Source organism: Chelonoidis abingdonii, chromosome 7, assembly GCF_003597395.2.
Source record: "Chelonoidis abingdonii isolate Lonesome George chromosome 7, CheloAbing_2.0, whole genome shotgun sequence".
Classification (NCBI taxonomy): Eukaryota; Metazoa; Chordata; order Testudines; family Testudinidae; genus Chelonoidis; species Chelonoidis abingdonii.
Genome location: NC_133775.1, coordinates 103,002,324 through 103,026,071, shown reverse-complemented (window position 1 = coordinate 103,026,071; position 23,748 = coordinate 103,002,324). Strand labels below are relative to the sequence as shown.

At 41.9% G+C, this 23,748-nt stretch overlaps 2 protein-coding genes across 6 annotated transcripts in view; one reads left to right on the top strand and one right to left on the bottom strand.

The window, feature by feature from the left end:
• The window catches only part of MAPK9 (mitogen-activated protein kinase 9), a 75,916-nt gene extending 53,685 nt beyond the window's left edge, over positions 1–22,231 (top strand). For 2 of the 5 annotated variants that reach the window (XR_012656311.1, XR_012656315.1), the window contains one exon: positions 1,226–4,221. The gene's annotated coding sequence lies outside the window, so the exon portion shown is untranslated. Of the gene's footprint in view, positions 1–1,225; positions 4,222–16,481 lie in introns of those variants that run through there. The other 3 variants (XR_012656313.1, XR_012656314.1, XR_012656312.1) reach the window with 3 other exon arrangements.
• On the bottom strand, positions 3,601–6,847 carry LOC116823412 (rho GTPase-activating protein 24-like). Its single transcript, XM_032777918.2, has 2 exons — positions 6,088–6,847; positions 3,601–4,578 (listed from the first exon to the last, which is right to left on the bottom strand). Exons 1-2 carry the CDS (start codon positions 6,453–6,455, stop codon positions 4,386–4,388), a joined length of 561 nt encoding a protein of 186 aa, XP_032633809.1. The 5' UTR covers positions 6,456–6,847; the 3' UTR covers positions 3,601–4,385.
• Positions 22,232–23,748: the final 1,517 nt, after the last annotated feature.

Genomic DNA, 23,748 nt, shown 5'->3' with positions numbered 1-23,748 from the left:
ATAGGGAGTGCGTAGAGAAGGAGGTGAGGGGAAAAGTGCAGCCAGAAACGTAATAGGATGTTAATGAGGAGCTGGTGTAGGGGCTGCAACCTGGCGCACTCTAAGTAAACGTGCGCCAGGAAAAAAAGTAAGAAAGCACATAGACCTTCCTAGCTGAGGATTCTGTTACTGTCATTTACAATAAGGCTCCTTTGCATTACTCTGGCAAGGTAAAGAAGCCTTAGTTGACTAAGAATGGGAACAATTAACTAATAATGGGAGCATTAGCAGCCTACCAGCTTAGTTGTTACATTTCTGTATGCCTTAGGGACAGAGCCTGTTTTACACAGCCTTACACCTCCAAGCCCAGGAGTGGTGTCTCTCACTTGCTCACACACAGGCATGCACCCAACCCCGACCCCTTTAACATCTCTCCAGGGACGCACACATGCATGTCCACTCCCCCCCCCCCCCACCCCTGTTGATCTGCTCTTTCTTCCAAGGGAGGGGTGTGTGTGCCCCACAGATTTCTTTTCTTCCCCATTTTTTTGCGGGGGAGTCCAGAAATCTGCGGAAGGTATGGATTCTGCACCCCTGCAGAATTCCCTCAGGAGTACTGTAGTGCTGAGTAATCAGGTACTACTGACAGCATTGTCTGCACAGTCTTGTACTTAGAAAAATCCAAACCTTCGTACTATTCTGTTTAACTCCCCTCACAGTTTATAGATTTAAAAAAACTGTTGCTCACGTACAAAAATTTTCAGATGATTCTCTTTTGACCATCTTGACTAAAAAGTGAGCTCCTGTTTTGGTCTGTTTAATTGCACGAGAGAGCCATACAGCTGCTTTCAAAAACTTTACTCAACCACAGTTATCTAGGCATGTAATTGTTCGTTTTGCACCGTCATCCTTGTAAAAGGTAGGGGAAAAGATTTTGTGGCTGACCTGGTAAGTTTTGTGATCATTTTGCAAAGCTGCTATACACTGCAATATAAAAAGGAAGGTTAAAATCCAGAATTGCTGCTGCTTTCATGCTATTGAGGTCATGCTACTTTTTCCTGAGTTCCCTGATATTAAATGAAGGATTGACGTAGCCAGTTCTCTGGCTGGATGGTTGTAGTTGGTTGTCTTGTCCAAACTTGTGTTATAGAGTTTGAGTTTTATATAAAGAACTGAAATGCCTTACCAGATTGTGTGTCAATCTCTCTTTATTGGAAAAAAAATTAGTTTTTTCTCCTCTCTACAGGGTGCTGCTTGCAACTATCTGGCTGAAGAGTTGGGAGAGCCAGATCCTTAGACCACCTGATATTTGATGGCAGGATATTTTTCAGGTTGCTGGTTCAGCTGCAGAAAGACATCTTGTAGCATGAACCAGAACAGAATAGAAGAAGATAGAGCAGCCTGGCTGTGTTTGCATGGGGGCATTTTACAAAGTATACTGAAATACATTCCTTGTCCTACATCTTGTCTTTCTGTTACCCTCAAGGTCTTTGGAGACAGCGGTTCAGGTATAGAAGAGCGTGGAGAGAGGTGAAAACAAGATAGAAAGGATTCTTGAGGAAAGTGGGACTTCAGGAGGTAATGAGGCATTTGTTACACAAATGATCCAACCAAAGGAACTGCATGTTGGAAGATGCAAAACTGAGGGTGGGAGGAGAGGAATTGTGAATTGGCTGGAGTAGAGTTCAGTTCAAAAATTCTGCCAGTTGTGCTATTATATAAAGCCTTGAAATGAGTGTGAATTTACTTAATTTGCAATGGTAAAAGACTAGAAACCATGGATAGTATATAAGAAGGATATTGGGTGATTGGAAGAGACTAGAGAGTGTGTGGAGTGGACTGGATAGCATACACCTTACTCACAAGTAAGGGTGTGTAAAACCTTGCTTCAGTGATTTTACAGTTTTGAGCACTGAGTGAAACAGTCTGCTTCACTCGATGTACATATGAGTGGATCATATAGAATGATCCAATGTTGCAATCAGATGTTCTGTATTGGCACCTCATTCCTGATCTCAAACTTGTTCTTTCCTTTTCACAGAACTAAGGTTTATTTACAGGACTGAGGCTTCATGTACTGGCCCAGGTTCAAAGACTGCCCAGATGATAGCTGTCTCCAATGAAAAACATTCCACAACCTTTCTTTTATTAAGAATATTTTTACTGGCACAGTCTCTCCATTATGCCTTATGAAGCGTGATGGTAACACACGCTTCCTTATTCAATGCACATATTGTCAAATCATATAACATGAGGCAGCACTTCTGTGGAGTGCTGACTCAGTCCATCTGCACCTTCACAAATCATCCTGCTTGTGCACCTATACATTAAAATAAAATGTTATCCAATGTACACATACACAAAGTAAGGCTCCAGGATTTATTTGTTTTTTGCCCTTATGACATAATCAAGTCAAACCTGATTTTTTTCCACTGTACCACCAAATATACACACATGAGGCTAATGTCACTGTCAAGTCTCAAGCTTCTGCTGCCTCCAGCTGAAGTACAAGAGAAGCTTTTAACTAAGGCCTGGTCTACACTATGGGGCTAAATTGACCTAAGTTCCGCAACTCCAGCTACGTTACTAGCATAGGTTGACTTATTGTGGTGTCTACACCACGGTGGGTCGACGGGAGAAACTCTCTCATCGACTTACCTTATGCATCTTGTTCTGGTGGAATTTTGGAGTTGACAGGAGAGTGATCTGTGGTCAATTTAGTGGGTCTTCACTAGACCCACTAAATCGACCCCCAGTGGATCAGTCGCTGCGGCGTCGATCCCCAGTAAGTGTAGACATATACCCCTAAGTCACACTTCTGTTTTTCTTCCTCTTCATATGGGAGGAGTGTACCTTTTCACTCCCAAACTGATGCACTGTGTATGCTCACGTTTTCAGAAATATGTGCCCTTGGACTGAACACACAGAAGATTTCAGCTTGAGAAGTAAGTTTTTGAGAAAGTTAGAAACTAAGACACTATATAATGGAAATTCTTGTGGCCTTTAACTACAGATGACATACACTGGGCATGTAATTGGGAATGTAGGACTCAATTCAGCAAAGCAGTTAGGCACATGTTGTAAATTAAACACATGAATAATCCCAATTCTATTCAGCAAAACACTAGTGTGATTAAAATTAAGTGCTTTGTTGAATACAGACCATAATGAGCAATTGGGGATTTAGTCGTCTTAAAATACGTATTTGTCGATCAAAAATCTTTTTCCCATAGATTTGATCTGAACATGGCATATATCACATGAGCGTTCATTATCTGAAAAATATCAAAGTAGCCTTAGTTGCTTTCCAAATAGGCTAGCTGGGGAGCAAATAGATTTAAAAATAAATAAATAAATTCAGGGAGGTTTATTTTACAGAATTCATATGGGTAAATTTCCTTTAAAAATATTGTCAATGGTAAGTGATATTCAAAAAGGGGAAATTTCTTTCTGCATAAACCTTATTTTTTTTGGCAAAAACCACCTAGAATTTTACTTTCTTTCATTCTGAACAGAGAAAAACAATTGTCATACTGGTACGGAGGAAGAGGAAAAATGCAACTAGCTGTAGGCACTGAAATGTGACTTGGAAATATGTCCCCTGGGTTTTATAAAAAAAAAAAAAAAAAGTCACTCAATTTTGTATTCGTCTTGCCTTTTAGTATGAACTGGCAAACAGTGGCCTTAATTACATAATTCATTGATTGTATCCAATCATAACACAGGCTATAAGTTATCTCATTGTTCAGCATATAAATTATGTTGTTTATTGTTCTGGTTTGCTTCAGGAAAATGCAAGTTTTTAAACTTTTTCCTGTGACATGCATTTGAATTGACTTTTGTTGCTCATTAATTGGTGTTGATTCTAGTGACTGGAGAAACTATGTTGGTCATTTAGAAGTACAACTGTAATAAGGCTATTTGGTTAGTTACTTTGTGGATGGGAAAATGGACAGACTGAAATATAATCATTTCTGCTTCGCACAGGTTCAAATAAAGATATTTTTTTTTCTTCCACTGCGTGCTGAGGTGACTTTTATTAGTGTACTGTTCTCATTGCAGTTTTTGGATTGTCTTGAACAAATACAGGATTTTTATGTGAGCAGGCAAAAAAATGATATTGTTTAACATAAAACTTTCAAAATGTGATTTACATTGTTGAAAATTAATAGTAGGCATTGCTAACTTGATTTATTAGATACTGCAATTATATTCCCTATTTGTATTAAAAGTTTAACGAAGTTTAGTTTTTACTACTAAGCTTATTTTGCTGTTAGGAATCTAATTTCTGCATTGAAATGATAGTAGCCATTTAATCAAATATCAACTCTTTTTTTGCAAACTGGTCTAGTTAATTGCTTTAAAAATTTTGAACAGTTTTTGTTCTGTCTTCTTCACATCATTTGTTAATTCCCCAAAGTATCAAAAAACTCTTCCATTTCCCTCTGGAGCATTTCATTTCTTCCTTCTGCATCTTCCCGTGCCCTCTCTGCGTTTCGCATTTTAATCTCCACCAGACTGTACCACTTCCGTTGCTGACCCAGTTTTGAATGCAGATCCTTAATCTCTGATTGCAGCTCTTTGTTCCGCTGCTCCAGGCTGTTTGAAAGATAGACATTGCAATTTATAGGGCTCCTTTTCCTGTCTCTGTTTCATGAGAAACCTAAATTTTTAAAAACCATTTGGTTTTAAGCATGTGGTACTATAAATAGAAGTGTGTAGAGAGGCACTTGTTATCCCCAAAGCAAACTATGTTAGGTCCCCCTTCAACATGTTGCTGATGCATTTCTCTCCCATCATCTTCATGATTTGTCCAGTTTCTGCAGCTCAGTGAGTTAATGTACCAAACCTGCTTACAAAATTGTCTTTCCTTTTCAAAGGTAAATACAATTCTCCATTTTATACTCATGCTGGTATACCTTGTATTGCAGTGTAAAAAGCAATTTTGTACATTTTCTGCAGAAATACCCAGATGCTTTGACTTAGGTTGTGTGCAATTCCTCTAATATTAAGAGTTATGGAAGAGAGGGGCTATAAGTCAGTGTATAGTCTTCTCTTAGAACCTATAGGAGGACCTACTTCCACAAGCAAACAGTTGGATTTTACATCGGATTTCAGTGGAATCTCACAAGTGTTCAGGATCCTTGCACACCCTCTGTGTCTAATGCTGAAAAAATTAATATCTATCAAAATCATTAACCCCTTTGACTGTCCTAAGAAATTCAGAAACTTCCAACAAATCTTGAATATTAGGCAGATTGCACTTTTTCTCCATTTATTTTGGGGGCAAATTTAAATATCCCCATTTAAAAGTCACTAAAATAATTATTTCAAGGTGTATCGCCGCTTAACTATTCCATTTGGATAATTTATCTGAAATTTTATAGCTAACTAATTAGTGATTGCATCTGTTTAGAAGTTATGGGTATTTTTTGTATAATAAACAGGTGGCATTGTTCAGCTGACTGAGCACAGACATAGGAGCTGCTACATTCTTGTTCTAGGTCTACCTTTGACTCACTAAGTGGCCTAAGGTAGGTTACTTTCCCTATTCAATTTCATGATATGAAAAATGAGAATCATACTTGCCAACCTTTCCACAGAGCTGTTGCAAAGAATTTTCCTTTAAAGTTTATAAACCAGTGTGCCAGTGCTTAGTATTATTATTGTTCATATCCTGGATTATTTTCTCCCAACCCCAAACCGACCCCCCAAAGTACTGCTCTTCATGCTGACTGAAAGTGGTGGTGGGGGGAGAGGAATTCCACAATAGACTAGAGATGTTATTTATTTATTTTATTTTTAAATCTTTGTTCTCCAAGAAATTGTAAAGGCGTTGACATTTTCCAACCAGCTCAAATGATACTGGCTTTTATTAATTTTAAATAAATTACATTAGCCTAAACCCTGTAACATGAGTCAAAACTGGTCTCTTGTAAATACTGGACAGTGAGAAATATTCACTTTGAAATGTGAAAAAACATTATTTCTATTGCAATAGTGTCCAAGGACCCCAGTTGGGGATCTCTGCCTCTTGGCAGTAGGCAAAGTACACACAAACATCACAGAGTCACTGTCCCAGAAAGCTCATAGTCTAAGATTCCTTACCTTGTAATTTTAGCTTCATACTCTGCCTTCTGCCTGGACGTCTGCTTCTTCAGGCTGACAAGATGGTGCTGCACTGAAGTTGAATTTGCTGAGAAGTCATTGGCAGTAGGAGATGCTTCACTGCTGTTGTCTCCTGGGCCACGTCCCAAGTTTTCCTGTAGTCCCAAAACATAGGAAGTGGCTGTGTTAGTTTCTTGGGAATCTTCTGGGCAGGTAGATCTGGTTAAATATCTTGAAGTCGGGTTTTCTTCAAACATAATTTCACGTAGGGAGCCAGTCCTGGATCCCTGACCAGTATTGCTCATGCCCTCCTGGCTTTGCAAAAGAATCTGTTCCATTTTGTTATAGAAGAGCTTGCTTTCATGCATTTGCCTCACCCTGGACTGTGTAACTTGTCTTCCTCACCACAGCTGTTTGAAGCTTTTCAAATACTTGGAAATTGTCCATTTTGTTGGAGCCTGGATCTTGTTTCAGTCTCTGATTTTGTTTTTGATATGGAATGGGTGACGCCTCAAGTTGGTGTGCCAGTCCACTGTGCGCATGGCCTCATTGCTCTGGCTTGTTCTTATCCCCAGGAGACACCGCCTCTTTTGTATACCCGCCATCTTTTCTGTGTAGTATGAATGACATCTGTGGGTGGCACATTTCATAGCTGTCTGAATTACTAGCTGCATTCTTCTCTGATAAATTTTCTGCTGTGGTAATCTTGGCTGTCAGTAACCTGGGGCGGAAGGGGATATCTGGTCTGTATTCTACAAATACAAGGCTCCCTATGTTCCATGTTGCACAGATTATGGAAGTGGCATGTTAAATCTGTCTTGGGTGCACCGTGTCTAGCCAGCATGGCGTGAGAAAAATTGCATGAATGGAAAACAGCTTGATGTTCTTTATCACTGACATCAACTGTTGCACATTTTAAAGGAAGCAGAGGGTAATGGTTAAAGTAAAGCTGTTCAGTCTCTCTTCAGCACTGTTGTATCAAGGACAAGAACTCTGAGGTCAAGGAAGCTTAGGGCTCTTTTTATCTACTTACACTTCAGCTCTGGTTGGACAAATTAGCATGAATACATTCTAAATAGACATTTATTTTTTAACTGCCTCTTTTCAGAGGATACTCAAGTAAGTAAAGTACAGCTTCATTTTATGAATAACCAGAAATAACTCAAGTACAGCAAACTAAATAGGAAAAAAAGCTTGTAATTACAGTTAAAATACCCTTAACTTTAAAACTAAAGCAATTTAATAATAATTTGGAGAGCCTTTCCCTCAGCCATTTGGTACAAGGAACAAGGTGAGGTTTGAATAGTGGGCAAAATTACCAATGTAAGTACCAATACAAATAAACTATAAGAAATTGGCAGAAGATTAGCTGGCCCAGCTACCACATTTATTTATTTTTTAGTATGTTTTCTTCCAGGGATATCACATATCCATGCTGAGTCTCTCTTTCTGATGTTCTTACTATCTTTTCTGTTAACCTGACTCAGTGTTTGTATTTAAAATAAGAAAAAACCCTCTGAAAGTGATTCACACAAAATAAAAGCTACTTCAATATGCTTTAAAAGTATCTCTTGAGCCCATTGCTTTCATGAGCCTATTTCTAAGAGTGGTAGGCTGTTATATTATCTGTTTTATTTTAAAAGGCTGTGTTATGAACTTGCTACATTCTAGATTTGCATGTATTGGATTTTAAATGGTGGATTAGTCCCACAGGAAGATACAAAATTGAAAGTTGGTCCCCTTTGCTAGAGAAAAGCTGGTCATCACCTTTCCATTAGACTCCCTAGTCTACTGGGAAACTTTGAGAACTTAAGTGAAACTGCCAAATGTTTATAACCCTTTGTAGGGGAGCTCAGCATCCTTCATGGAATTTTTCTTTCCTCAGACCTGTAAAGCCTGCTGGACAAGGCTCATATAGCTTTTAGTTAGATGAGAATACTGTTTTGATTTGGGCTGGCTTAGTGGAATTTGACTACAATTCCCAACCGCCACCAAGGCAGACTTCATCATCCACTAGCTGTGCTTTTATGTGAGTTTTAAGGTATCTCCCGCCTCTCAAATGAATAACACACTATTATTCATCCCACTGTGCCCAGAGCTCTGCTAGGTGCCTTGCAGATCATAGAAAGTAAATGGGACTTGTGAAATTTTTATTCTAAGCCTCCTCCGTAGAAAACAGTTCTGAAACTTGAACAAGCAGATTGAAGAAGACTTGAGATTATGATCATAAGAAAGAATCAAGAGAGATAAGAACTACGCACATACTGAGGGCAAGAAAACTGCTGACTGAAGGAATGGGATCCACAGATTCTGTTTTGCAGAAGTAAAGTAGTGAATAGATAAAAAAAGTCAAGAACGGCAACTGCTACCAAACAAAAGCCTTAATACTCCAGAGACTTTTTTTTTCTTGGAATAATGTCATTGCTTTACACCAATTGTATGTTTCATAAATAACAGATGGCTGAAGTCTCTGAAGAATGAGATTCTCTATCTTTTACGATAAATTACTTTCTGACAAAACGAGTGTGTGTGGGAGAGAGAGGCAGACAACTGTGAAGGAGCACCAGCTGCTACTTACACAAATCTGAAAGACCTTCTTCCTCTTTTCATTCAAATGTAGAATTTCTTGTCAGACATTCTTTTAACAGGACCCTTGGACTTCAGCTTTGTCATCACCCCCCTCTCCCTCGCCACCCCCAGCCTGGGGGACTGGACTCAGGCTGGCTCAGGTTTCGGTTTTCCCTCCCGGGGTCGTGTAATAAGTTTTGTTATCAGAAGGAGATCATGGAGCAATGAAGTTTGAGAACCCCTGAAGTAGGGCAAACTACATGTTCAAACTGGCCCTGACAGAATTATATAGAGGACACTTTCTGCCTTTAGAAGTGACTTCCTATCACATCCTTTGACTGTCTTACACTTCTGTCACTGTTTTTATTTTCTGCAAATGACATTGTCTGTGGTGGTAGATGGAAAATAAACAAAAATAAATAATTCCAAACATTTTTTAATGCTAAATCTTTCTGAAAGTATTTACTATCTTGAGGACTTTTTCAATGGCTGTTTCAGACTCAGCAGGTTTAAATCTGTGTGCAGAAATAATCTGCAAAGACTTCAGCATGCGGCTTCTTGAGGATTGCATTGGAGAAGATGGATATTGGATGGATTTGGTCTTTCTGGATGGGTCTGTTATTGGTTTCACAAAGTTATGTTCCTGTGTTTTATGTAGCATTTTATCGCTATCTGAACTCTTGTTTATTTGTAGTACATAGAGGCTGCAGCCTCGGTGTGCTAGGCACTGTACATACATAAAACAGAAATGGTCTGTGCCTTGAAGTTTGCAGTCTAAGTCGCTGCCCATGCTCACTAGACGCACATTTTGCCTGACAATGTACTAACTCAACCAAAGAAGTACAAGTGACTTAAGCATCACTTCAACATTTCATTCATTCATTTTTTTTAAATTTTATGTATGCTCAAAGCAAGAACAGGAGTACTTGTGGCACCTTAGAGACTAACAAATTTATTTCAGCATAAGCTTTCGTGGGCTACATGCAAAGGTTTTTCATGTTCTCTATATGTATAAATATCTCCTGTCTGTGTGTTCCATTCTATGCATCTGAAGAAGTGAGCTGTAGCTTTGCAATTGCTCTGTCAATGCTTCTGGTGGGCAGTCCACAAGAACACCTCTGTAGTAAGGGGTGGTGGTGACAACAAATCTGAGAACAGTGCACCTTGATACAGGAACTGCTTTACTGCATTAGCCCAGTGGCAAAACTGGCTGATCTAACCTGGTATCTTATCTCTAGCAGTTGCTCATTTTGGATGCTTCAGAGGAAGGTGTAAAACAACCATATTTGTCAGTTATGTGATAATATGACTATCATCGAAGTATCCTCCTAACCTCAAGCATTTAGTGATCTGTCTGCTTGCCCAGAAGCATCAGAGCAGACATCCATACATATATTTATACTTCAGCCAGTGTCATTGTTGAGGATATTCTTATTATCACCTAGATAGTCAATCCTTTTGTTGAACCCTGCTAAATTGTTTGCCTCTGTCTTGGGGCACTGAATTCCATATGCTAATTGTATCTTGTGAAAAAAGGATTTATACAAATGAGCCCCCTTTCCCCTCTCTCACACGTGCACACACTCCTAATCCCAATGCTTTAAGAAAAGTAATATCAAGAACTTCAAATGCTCAGAGTTAGAATACAGATGTACTGTATGTTATCTATGCCTCTATACTTTTGTAGAAAGATAGAACTAAAAGTCACTAACAAATCAGTTTGATAGGGCCACTTGTGTGACATGTTTAGTGATCCTGAATATTATTGGAATGCTGACATTATGTTGGGTGTGCTAGAAAACAGGAGCAGGATGCAGTCTTTGCCCCAGCAAGCTTACCATCTAAATTATATGGAGACAGCTTGAGCATTCTTGTATGTACGCTGCATACATAGATATATTAGGGTGGGTTTCATGTGGTCAGTGGATTTTTTTAAATTTAATGTAAGGTTGTAAATTCTAGCTGATTGGGTTTTGGTAAAGCATATACAATGACTCTAACCATTCGAATTCCTCAGAACCAGTGTCACCACCATATGTGGCACTAATTGGTGTCTTTGGCATTCTGCAAAGCAGCCAAGGATTGAATGGGCATTGAGAGTTAATTACCCTTTTTTCACCTTGAGAAGTAGTCCACCTGGATCAGGCTTGGTGGGGAAGTTTGTTGTGCTAGACCTATGCTGTGGATGAAGAGAGGCTGTCAGAGCTGTCTCCTGGTGTCAGTGCTAAATTCATCCTTAATATTAACAACTTTTTGAAAGAATTAAACATACGACTGAATCTGGGAAATCTCTGACGGCTCATCTGAATGGGAAAGTTGAATAGGTGGCAGGTACCTTACACTGAGATTTGTGTTCAGGATCCTGGAAATGGTCTCAAACTGAGGTCAGCAGCAGGCCATAAAAAGTGAGGGTGCAAAGCCAGACAGCTTGATTTATGAAACACAACCAGAGGCAGATTCATGGGTATTCCAATACAGTGCCTGTAAATCCTATTAGAGCACCTACCTGCCCTGGGCCTGGCTAGTGAAAAGGAAAGGACAGTCTGGTCCAACCAGCTGTTTAGAGAGATGTATGCAAACTTTCCTGGGGCTTGACAGATCTGGCAATCTAACTCTGGTTGATGGAAATTAGTCGTCATGAAGGTCTCAATATTGCCAGGTCCATGGGGTTAAAAAACCATGTCAGAACCCAAAAGCTCATGAGACTGGATTAAAAATCATAAGTTTGGTTGTTTTTTTAAGCAAAGAAAATATCACATTTTTGGTCAATCTTCCTGGTGTTTGAACCTCCTTGGCCAATCCCCAGTGTATGTGTGTGACAACCACAGGATGAAAATTCAACCTCCAAAAGCATATGCAAAAATGCAGGCCCTGGCTCCCTGGTGCACCTGTTCCCCATGTTACTCCTCACTGCCAGGTTCTCACAGTCCCCCAGCCCCTGTCCCCATCTTCAACCTTCAGAGGAGGGAGGATTCCCTCAGAGTGTATACCTCCATTAACGTCCCCATCCTGCAGTGTGTTGGGGGAATGAAGCTGCTGCTGCTGTTGAGCTTGGAAGGGATAGGGAGCAGCTGTGCTGCTCATCTCTGGAGCTGTGACCCATTCAGGGCATGGGCTGCCTTGGGGAGGAGGCTGGCAGCAAAGGGAAGCAGGGAAGGGTAAGAGAAGACACCATATGTGCACCCTTCCCTCCAGCCCAGCTATGCTCTCCCTTCCTTCCTTCACTGCTGATGGGCTCCTCATAATGAGCAAAGGAGAGTGGGCCAGGCAGTGTCCCAAGAGAGGAGGAGGGAACTGGGCAGGGGTTCAGTAGCCTGATGGGGAAGGAGCTGCTAGAAGGCATCATTTGGAGGGCAAGAGAGCAGGGCAGGAGCCTTGCTTGGAGGAAAAAGCTGCAGCAAGTCCTTATGCTATGAGTAGGGGACCATGTTCTGAGTAGGGGAAAGAGTCTTTCCGATCAATCAGTAGGAAAAGGGAAATGTTCTCTTCTTCCCCTCTCACCAGTGTGTGTAGACTTTGTCCATTTCAGATTAAGTGCCCTGAAATGTATGTGTAAAGGTGCATGGATACACACACGATTCTCCTTGAGAGCTCAGAAATCAGACCCCAGAATAGGATTCACTACAGAAATTAAAATCTTGGGATTTCTGAGCCAATTTCATGATGTTTCAGGGCTTGTCTCAAGATTTTTGAACATGGAGGCTTGGCAGCACTGAATTAGTGATAATGTTGCAAACTTTGGCAATACCAAGGCCTTAAGGAATGCGATAGGAGCTGGAAGAGTACTTCTAGGAGACGGAGCACAAACTCTCCATGCTGTCTAGTGAAAGAGATGGATCATTTACAGTAGTACCCAGCACTGTTGTTGCCCCATCCTCAAGTTTAAACACCCAGTCCACAGGAACACTGCAGTACAAACCCCCAAAATGGCCTTCCAGAGAGAGTAAATGGAAAGGTTGTTTGCACTAGTTTCCTTCCAAATTAAAGGTTAATGACAGAAATACAAGTTCTATTTTTGGTTTGTTTGTACCCGGAGGCAGAGGAAGAACTTGGATCCAAACCTTCAGCTTGCATAGGCCTGGAATGTTTTGAAAAATTGTTTTTCTTTTGCACTAATTGTACATCCATTGGATGGAATGCAGGATTCCGTGTCCGGAATGACCTCTTCTTGGAATTTAGAGATGCTGCCATGTGTCGTTAAAATGAAATATGCTTGAAATAGTTTTTTTGTAGGAAAGTTACAGGATTTTCTCCTGATTCTGGTCTGATGCCAGTTTCTTGCTCTTTTGTTTCTCTTCTGATCTCTGAAAAAGAAGAGAGAGGAAACAATGTAGTCCATTCACATTTTATCAGACATGAATAATACTGTAGGCTGACTGAAGTATGAACTTCCTTGAAAGGTCATCAGCAGGCTAACTATGGCTTGCTGGGATGGAAGTCAGGGGTGGGCAATAATTTTCACAGGGTGGGGCACTCCACGAATTTTGGTAAGTTGTCATGGGCCTCACATTAATGGAGGAGGTGCGGGGTCTGGGAGGGAGTTTGGGTGCAGGAGGGTGCTCCAGGCTGGTGCAGAGTGTTGGAGTGCAGGAGAGGGTGTGTGTGGTTTCTGGGAGGGAGTTTGGTGCAGGAGGGGGTGGGATGTGGGAGGGGGTATGAGTTGCAGGCTCTGGCCAGGAGGCACTTACCACAGGTGGCTCCCGACCAGCAGCGCAGCAGGGCTCAGGCAGGCTGCTTGCCTGCTGTGGCCCCACGTTGCTCCCAGAAGTGGTTGTAGCTGGCTGCTGCTAGCACATCTCTGCATGTCCCTTGGGGGGAGGGGGACAGCAGGTTTCTGTGCACTGTCCTCACCCGCAGGCACCGCCCCCACAGCTCCCATTGGCCGGTTTCTGCTTTCCAGCCAATGGGAACTATGAGGACAGTTCTGGGGGCAGGGGCGCCTCTCCCCCTTGCCAGAGGTGCACAGAGATATGCCAGCAGCAGCCAACCAGTTCTGGGAGCAGTGTGGGGCCACAGCAGGTAGGCAGCCTGCCTGAATGCCTTGCTGCGCAGCAGGACTTTTAACAGCCTGGAGATCGCGAGGCAGCTGCTCTGATAAAAAGATGTGGGGGAAGTGGGGCGGTGTATAATGTATTTCAAAATCTAATGACAATTTGGTTCCATCTACAAGGAAAATTAACGTGTTGTTGACCATGGTTGTCAAAAATGGGTTCTTCTTCACCTGGTGCTGAAAACAGCTGAACTGTTTTCAAAGATGAGACCACAACCATTTTCAACACAATTTACAGAAAGGGGGATAGATGCCACTTCACACCTGGGTCAATCTGTTTCTGTAACAGTGTTGAAAATGGGGGTTTGTCAGGCCTACACCAGCAGCCAAATCACGTTCCACATCTGTTATGGGCAAAAGTATACAAAGGGATGGGGCAGGGGGAGGAATTCCTAACATCCATTGTCACCTACTGCTAATTTGCTTAGTGTTGACAGATCCTCCAAGGCCCCTGTTCTGCCCTTGTGTGGAAGCATGGTGTTACTGAGAGCAGAAATTATTGCAGTGTCCCCTTGCAGTGTTCATACCCCAACACAAGCAAGTGTGTTTTTTCCAGAACTGTGCATAGAATACAGTAGAGGAAAATGTGATCTGGGGGTGCAAGCAGACTTTGGTTGTGGTGTGTTTGTATGTGTTGCATGGTACCTGTTTTACTGCTGAGACGTGTCTCTGGGTGGAAGGGTAGAGGATGTGCTATTACATGCATTAATTTTTCATTTTCCTGTTTTTGGGTTAGATATGTTCAGTCCAACCTTAACTGACACAACAACATAGTGTTTTTGCATATTGATATGAAGTGTTCCAACTGAATTGGATCACCAAGAGCTCAAGACTAGTGTCATTCAACAGCACGGAGAGAGTCAAAAACCAGGGTGCTTATAAGAGACAGTGTGGTCTAGGATGGGTGAGTAAGGCAACATCCTGGGACTCGAGAGCTGGCTTCAGTTTCTGGCTCTGCTGCTGGGGGACCGTGGCAAGTCACTTTCCCTCCCATTTTTATTATTTATTATTGTAACACCCAATTCAGCCCTGCTAGAGAGCCCAGAACCCCCTGAATATCCTTTAATTCTCACTAGTCTGAATAAAATATTCCTCAATTTCTCTCCTAAGCACCCCCGTACTATCACTGCTTTTAAACCACTGTAGCTGCATTTCACTGTGGGGGTTGGGGGGAGTCCTCTCTTTGTTAAAAGTTAGTTAAGCACATCAGAATCCTTCCAAATGAAAAGCATCACCAAATGTACAGAGTTATTTCCCAGATCCTCAAAGGTATTTAGGCAGCTATCTGCCATTAATTTCAATGGGAGTTAGGTGCTGAAGTATCTTTGGGGATCTGGGCCATTATGTGTGAAAGGAAAGTTGTTTGCACTGATGTTATAGCTGCATTGGCCCCAGGATATTAGAGAGACAAGGTGGGTGAGGTAATATCTTTTATTGGACAAACTTCTGTTGGTGAGAGACACAAGCTTTCAAGCTACACAGAGTTCCTCTTCAGGACTGGAAGGAAACCTGAAATCCCCCCCCCGACTAGCAGAGCACATGTGTGTTTAACCTAATGACCACTAGATGTCACCAGTTGCTTTTCTAATGTTAAGTTGCTGTAGATGAAATTCATAGAGTGGAAATTTTCAGTGAGAAAAAATTGAGGTATTTCTCCAAGTTCAGTTGTCATTTTTGACGAGCCTTTTGTAAAGCAAAGTTAGGGGATATTTTGCCACTCCACCTGTACAGAAAATGAAGGTGGACATGGTGTATGTGTGGGGGAGGGGGAAACCTTTATTAAAAAGACCTACATGCTCCTTGCAACGGAGGGCGCTGTGTGCTCACTTAACAGAAAAGATGGACTTGGATGTGAGACTGTTTCAAAAAGGTGACTTTGTAGAGCTATGAAAGGGACACTTGTGTACAAGTGCCATACTAAATAAAAATGAGCTAGGAGTAAGGGCTTGGGTGTAGATATAAAAGGAGTCTCCAGGGAGTGCTGTTATCTTCTCTCTCTCTCTGTTATTTCATCCAGCCTAACAATGCATGCCACACAATTAAAGGAAGTTCACAATACAGAGATTCTGATGAGCAAGGAGCCCAAACAAGTGGGTTTGTTGCTTGATAGTAGCCTATTTACCTGCTGGCCTTTCAGCAGGTAAATCCTATTTAATTCTAAAACATTTAAAAAAAATTTAAGGAGCAGAGTGGTAGTTGTCCAAATTACCTCCATCAGATGTAGAAGAAAGTGAAGCAAATATTTGCATCACTTGCAGATTTACTCAGGTGAATAATTGCAGGAACGTTTCTTTACAATGTAAATGGATAATATCTAAAATTTCTGTTGGCATCTACTTCTCTGTGTAGCCCTCTGAGTCCCGAGATCTGTAAATCTGACTGTTTTTACCTTTATTTTGCTTCCAGATTGTCATCTTTATTTGCTCCTTTGCAGCAAAAGAGAAAGAGGAAAGTGAGTTATCTGTCTATGCCAAACAGGTATATCACCTTTCAATAGCTCTGCAACTGAGGGCATAGCTGAGGTGGGACTATGCCTACCCTTATCCAGCCCATAGGTACCCTGTCTCTAGAATATCTTTTCCATGACGAGCAGGGCCAGCTCCAGGTTTTCTGCCACCCCAAGCAGCAAAGGGGTGGGGGGGAAAAACAGCAAAAAAAAAAAAAAAAGGCAAAAAATTTGCTAATCAGCAGCACTTCAGCAGCAGCTCAATCGCACCGATCCATTCTTCGGTGGCAGTTCAGTGGTGGGTCCTTAATTCCCTGTCTTTCTCTTCAGCGGCACTTTGGCAGCAGCTCAAAAACAAAGAAACAAACTGAGGGACCTGCCACCGAATTCCCAACAAAGACCAGGATGGCCGCTCCAACAGGGATGCAAGAGAAGGATTTGGGTCTTAAAGCTCTGTGAAACCTACCATTAAAACAAAAGAAAACCTTTTCCCCTCTCCTGATTTTACAGACATCAAAAGGGCAGAACTCCGTTCTTTTTGTTCAGGATGCCTTTTTGGGGAAGTGGGGGAGTGTCTTATTTTCCAATGGGATCTGCATGGTAGCCATTTCATTTCTATACCTAGCCAGCCATGATCACTGCAGCTAAACTACAGCAAAATGAGTACCCAGACACTCATCCTTGCTCTGCAGAACTATTGGTATTTGCTGTGGTACCAGGCTATTGACAGCCATTGTATAAGAGAGCAACTGTATCTGCAAGACAATAAATGTCTCAATTTTCCAGCTCCAATTTTGCATGAGAGGGAGAGAAGGACGTTGTCAGTTTCACTGTCTGAGCTGTCAATGGATGATTCAGAAATTAGATGTGTTCTATAAACTGCACCGTCTGGTGCTGATGTATGTGTGTTGGCGAATGGAAAGCCATCTTGGTCCCATCCAGCTAACAGTGAAAGTGACAGAGTGGCAACACATGCAGCTTGCACGTTTTTACAATTTAACAAAAGGATCCTTACAAAATGTACAGAAATCTGGCTTGGTGTTTGCCTCTGTTCTTCCCCTTCACTGCTTTTGACTTAAACAGTGGTTACTTGATTCCTTTAAAGGAAGTTTAAGTTCTGGGTTTGCAACTTTTTGGGACCCACCATTTTTTAAATGTGTAACTGGCTAAAATTGTGTCTTATTCTTAGTTTTGTCATTTATAAAATAACTCCTGCTGCATTAGAACTGAGGAACACAACCCAGAAATGCAAAACTGCCTCTCCCGTGTTTATTTTATTGGAAAGAGTTTTACTGTCATTGCCATTTAATTTTTGTATTAATTATGCAAACATCGAAGGTGAGAAGTCAAAGTCAATGTTGAGAATTAAGCCAATGCTAAGCATTTCTGAAAATCCCACCTGTGACCGGGCGAACTCACCCCTGCGGCGCCTCCTGCTGGTTGCTTTAGGGAATTAGCTCAAACTGCAGCTGGAGCGCCCTCTGCAGGCCGGTGATCCGCCTTCTGGCTTCTGGCCCCGCGTCCCTCCCTGGACCCCAGAGCCCCTTTTACATGGGGTGCTGCCCCCCTGGCAGTAACCCCTTTCCCTTCAGGGTTTCCCCTCCGTGGGAACTCCCCCACTCTATCCCCACTTTGCCTCAGGGTCTTGGCAACTGCCCAGTCATTAGCTAGCCCCACGCCCTGGGGCAGACTGCAGTGTTAGCCTCTCATCATCGGCAAAGGGGTTTGGGCCTGCTGCCTTGGCCTACCCCTGGGTTGTACCTTGCAACCCCAGTACCCCTTGGCCCTAATTCTAGGCCACAGCCTGGGGCTCTCCAGGCAGGAGCTCCCCAGCTCCTCTGCCTTTCCCCAGCACTGCTTTACCCTAGGTACCTGTCTGGTCCCTTACAGCAGCCAGGCCCTTCTCCCTCTGAACGCAGAGAGAGACTCTTGGGCTCCTGGCTTCTCTGCCCTTTTTATAAGGGCCTGTGGCTCAGTTTGGGGCGTGGCCCCAGCTGCTGCCACTTCCCCCAATCAGCCCAACTAAACAGGCTGCTTGCCCCAGCCCCAGCTCCTTCCCTGGGCTGTTTTAACCCCTTCAGGGCTGGAGCAGAGATCCACTCTGCTACACCACCCTATCTGCTTCAGAGGGCCATTCTCTTTAACTTGGGCTTGGAACTCCTGTTGATGGGAGCTACTGAATGAAAAGAAAAGTTGAAAAGAATCTTAGTGTCAGTTAAAAAAAAATAAAATAAACCAGATTCCTGTCACTTGAGTGATGATGCTAGCTTTAAATACAGACTAGACATCCGAAGTAGTCATCAGAATGATGTGACATCAATTCTGCATTTCCAGCTAGCAGTTTCTTAAGTCCACTTTTATTTAGATCTCACTTTTCCCAGTAATGTATAACCTTGAAGTGTTCTGTTTTTCAGCAGGGATATATATTTTTTCCCCTCCTGCATCTGATTCTGCAAAACTGTAATGTAGAGAAAGGAGAAGCCTTTTCTCTTGTCCCTTTTTTGCTGATTTCAGTTATTTCCTTTCTCTGACAATTTTTCTGTGCTGTGGGTAACCTCTTGTGTGAAGAACAATGAAAAGCACATTAAAAGAGATCCTATCTTAATGCCATTCATCTTATTACTGTTTCCTAAAAACTGCCATCAGGTGTTTGTTGGTGCAGAGGATAGTGGCTAATGTGCTGCTTGACAGATAGTATTTTGCCTCCAAAGTGCTATCAATCATAAGCAGAGCTGGTTGGAAAAGCAGGAGATTTATATGTGAAATTTTCTAGCAGAAAATTTAGTTCCTTTCTGTTTTGTTGTTTATCTTGAAATGTTTTGACCACCTCTATAGCTGCTGTGGGGAAAAGGGTGATTTTCTACAAACAACGTACAGTATCATGTTAATGTCGAAAAATCACAATTTGGAATATTTCAACCAGCTCTGGTCAGTCAAGAATGAAGAATTTTGTTACATGAGATCAGGCCCATCTAGTCTAGTATCTTGTTTCTGATAGAGGTCAGCACCAGATGCTTCAGAGGAAGATCCAGGAATCATCGAATATCAGGGTTGGAAGGGACTTAAGGAGGTCATCTAGTCCCTGGAATAGGATAATTTGCCCATAGAGGAATTATGTTCCACATCTGTCAGCTGGTGGTCACCCATGCCCTACTGCATGAAGGTTGATACCCACCTCTTTTTCGTCCTAATGTAATTTTGGATATTCTCTTTATCCAAATAAACACTTGATTCTCTTAAAAATCCTACTAAGCTCCTGGCCTCAGAATAAGTTCCTCCGCCAATTACTTATGCATTGTGTAAAAATGACAGACTCATAGAGCTTGGATGGGGACTGTGAAGCTCTTGCTACTTGTTAGGCACAGCTGGTTGGAATCAGACACTGAATAAAGCAGAGCTCCTGCAACCACCTCATGCCATGTGTGATCGCTGAACACCACAAGAGATCTGTAAGTCAGACACATACAGATGCTAGCTGACACTGTGTGAGTGGCGGAAGTTGCCCACAGCCAGGGTATAAAGTGATGAGTAAAGAACTGAAGACAGAGCCCTGCGGTACCCCCATATACAGCAGGAGAGGAGAGAGAGATCCACGCAAAAAGCTGCTAAAGGAACAGCTGGAGGGAGAGGAAGAAAACCAGGAGAGGGCTGTTTTGAAAGCCTAGTGGGCCTGTAATTAATGTAAATTGTTAAAAATGGATGATTGGTGTGGCAGAACTATGGTTGCTCTGTTCAGTCTAAGAGCCCAGATTTATTTGAGGACAGCATAATAAATGACACGAAGGAATATTCTGGGGGCAATTAGAGCTGGGCCAGATTCATTTAGCAGATTAGATAACTTTATGATGCCCCCTGGGATGTAGACCGCTAGGCACTGAGTGCTGTATTTCTCTGCAGTGCTTAGTGTAGAGGGGAGTGTGTTTTATTTCTGTCCAGGGCAGAGGTGTGTGGGGGAGAGGCTCTTCTCTAGTTTGTTGTTTATGTAAAATAGTCTAGGTAGTTTTGTTAGTTTTTTGTATTACTTGCAGCAGCTACAGGCTCCAACCGCAATCAGGACCTCATTGAGCTACGTGCTACACAAACACATCATGAGAGAGAGTCCCTCCCCACAAGAACTTGCAATGTAAATAGGCAACACAGACGAATGGGATGGGAGAGGAAACAGAGGCAAAGACATACAGTGATTGGCCTAAGATCAGGGCTAGTGGGAGAGCAAGGAACAGAACGCAGGTTTCCTGAGTCCCAGTTCTGTATCCTGTCCACTGGACCCCACTGTCAAGTTTGGAGTTAAAGACTACTAAGGGAATGTAGCTGTTTTCTCACTTGTATTTCTGTAGAAGAAAAGAGTGGAAACAAAGGAGATTTTTTTCAGAGTGGTCCTGAGCAAAGATTTTCCTGAGTCTTCTAAGTCATGACCTAATGCTCGCTTTTAATTTATCTAAGTAAAGTTCATGAACAGAGAAGTTAATTACTGTAAGAAATTTGGCCAAGGGGTTTTTCTAGTCCTGGGTTATACCTTTTGCAGAAGTTAAAGGAAAATCTACTTGCTCTCTCACTAAAAGTTCTGGAAATGAAGTACTGGGGCAGCTCAGAAACATAAAAATTTTTCTGACCAGCTCAGCTAAATCTGATTTAAACAATTTTTCTGTTTGGATTTGGCTGATTTGCTGAAATTGAAACATTTTGTGGAATTCAAAGAACTCCAAGAGGAGCTCTGCTGTGTTTCCTAGCAAATCACTCATCTGGTTCCTCCAGAATGAAATATTGCAGGAATTCAGTACCACAAAAATATTTGAATTTTTACCTTTTGCCCTGATGAAATTTTTTCTGCAAAAACTCACATTTTCATGGAACTGAAATGCAGTTTCCCAACTATCTCTCAGATTGAGGCTACTACTAGTGTGAGACAGGTTTGCATCTCCTTGATATTGTCCAGAGACAAAGGGCATGTCTTCACTGCAATAAAAGACCCACAGCATGGCTGTGGCTGGCCTGGGTCATAGCTGGCTTGGGCTGCAGGGCTATACAATTGCAACATAGACTTTGGAGTTGAGCTGGAGCCTGGGCTTTGAGACCGCTTGACGGGGGTAGATCTGAGAACCTGGGCTCCAGCCTGAGCCCGATCTGCTCCACTGCTGTTCTTAGCTCCACAGCCTGAGCCCTGCAAGCCCAAGTCAGCAGACCTGGGCTCTGAGATTTGGTGCTGCAGGTTTTTTTATTGCACTGTGGACATACCCAAAGGGTCTAATCCAACTCTTCCCATTGAAGTCAATGGAAACAGCTTGGCACAGCAAAAGGAAGCTGTCAGTAATTTTGACATGCAGTGATGAACTTGAAAATTGGGAAATAACCACAAACTTAATGAAAGACAGGTAAAATCCTGTTCAATGGTAAAATCAGAAAATGGCACTGTGCATGGTTCCGCACAATGAATTTGTTCATGATCCAGCAATGAGATCTATTCCAAAGTTCCTTTCCTCTACTCAAAGCTGGAGGACTTTGAATTATAGACTGTAATTGCTACTCAGGGTGTAACTCTTGTTGATGTAATGTGTTAATGAACTCTAGAAATATAAACAGTACGTGCTGTTCTGTATGTTCAGCTAGTGTGTAACTTGATAGTAAACACAAGAAAAAATAGTACCACTGGATGTGAGGATTTATTTTAACGAGGCTTTTCGTTAAGACAAATGTAAATAAAACTTTCCCTCAAGCTGACCTAATAGTGTGAGCAATTCTTCAGGGGAAAATCAAACAACTCTCCAATCGTCAGTAATAAAATGCCAGGATGTTACAAAAACTGGCAAAAGAAAAAAATTATCCCTGGCATCCAGCAAGTTATTTTGCTTGCTATGATTTGCAAAACTAGGGATCAAAGAGGTGACATCTACAACTGTACCTCATAAATAAAATCTTTCTAAGATGGTAAACTATTCATGAGACCTGCTGGGTCTGCTCTCCCTGGAAGACAGACTGCATCTGAAACAAAGATTATTTGGAAGAGCATAAGGGACAATCTACCTCTGCACTGCTGGGTTGTGGTGACACAAGGAAATGAAACACCAAAATGCCACGGGAAAGGCTGTTCTCATAGAATCTGATGGTCCAACCAGAAGCAGAAAATACCAGGAACCTCCAGAGAGAGTCTGTACTTTCATTTTCCAATCCAATTGTGCAGACCCAAGAAGTGTGGATAGTTGTGATAAACTTTTGTGTAAGTATCTAGACTTGCGAGGGCTTCTCCCAGACAAGGTCCAATGCTGAACATTTTGAATAGGGCTATGCAAAACTTCTGCACCATAACCAGGCAAAACTTATTTGGTTCTTTGGTTTTGGCTCTTTTAGCAAAACCACAATGGAGGCTCACGTTAATCTGTCATTCAGTCTTTTTTTTTCTGCCCCTACAATCCATAAACAGTGTTGGAATTTTGTGGTTCCCAAATGAATCAGATACTGGGCAGAATCAGGGGTCTTTGATTTGATTCAGTTCAACAAGGCTTTATTCAATGTGCACAAAGGGAGAATCCTGAGTACAAAAATCAGGCAGAGTCCCTCCAGCAAGGACCCCCTCCCATTGTTATTTTATAGCACATGGCAGTTACATAACAAGTTACATAACACAAACCTCTAACCAATCATATTTAGCCTTTCCATATATGGATTTGTTCATCCACTCCACATGTTGAGCTCATCCTGCACCCCCGATCTTCTCTAGAATGTTCCTAGGGTGGTGAGCCACAGCATGCTTCTTTATGCATATCACATTGTAAATCACATTTTGTTTAAAATGAACACAAGCATACCCTTCAACAGCAATCAGAAGGGATACTGTTGAAAGGCTTGACTGCAACTAATGTTTCTCTGCTGTTTTTTAAATCAGCCAGATCTGCCAGTCCCATAACGAAAATGTTGAAATAGCGTTTTATAGTTTATCAACTCTTGATTGACTTTGTCTGAACGCTGCATTAAATTGCTGGTTGTGTCCAGTTCCAACCATGCCCCCTTTTGTTTTGAGTTTCAGGATGATACATATGCACCAAACTTCCTAGGAAAGTCACTGAGACTCAGTGTGAACTGAAACTGATGGGCTTCACACAGCTCTGCTTTTGAATGTCACTCCTAATTAATTTTAATCACACTGTGTAGATATATCCTCCATGCATGGTCAACTGTTAACTGATTTCTTAAAGCAAATGTTCCATATTTGTATCTCCCTCCCATTTATTAATATGTTTTCTGTGCTAGTAGCAGATTGCACTTGATCTGATCATTGATGCTGTGTAATTAGTTATTTCCTCTGGCCAAGATCAAATTCATGTTGATATAATTAGTGGAAGTCATAAACAATGCTCTTTCAAGCAGGTTGGGAAACCATGCACATTTTTGAAAATGTATACGGGGAAAAATGACACTTAGCAATTTTTTTGACCAGCTCTATTTTTATCCACGATCGCAATTGCAGTAACAAATCTAGCTTTACTGATTACTGACTAAAGCTACACCTGTGCTGTGGTAGAGTGGGGCCTTAGCTAGCAAGAAAGTATCAACTCTGAGAAACTCACTTTTATATTCACTGTAGTGCCCTGACTGGTTGCAC

Bases quoted from the DNA above. Each gene is read 5' to 3' on its own strand.
- LOC116823412 (XM_032777918.2), bottom strand. From the start codon at position 6,455: ATGCATGAAAGCAAGCTCTTCTATAACAAAATGGAACAGATTCTTTTG. The intron at 4,579-6,087 runs GTAAGGAATCTT...TCTTTCAAACAG, and splicing joins TATGAAGCTAAAATTACAAG to CCTGGAGCAGCGGAACAAAG.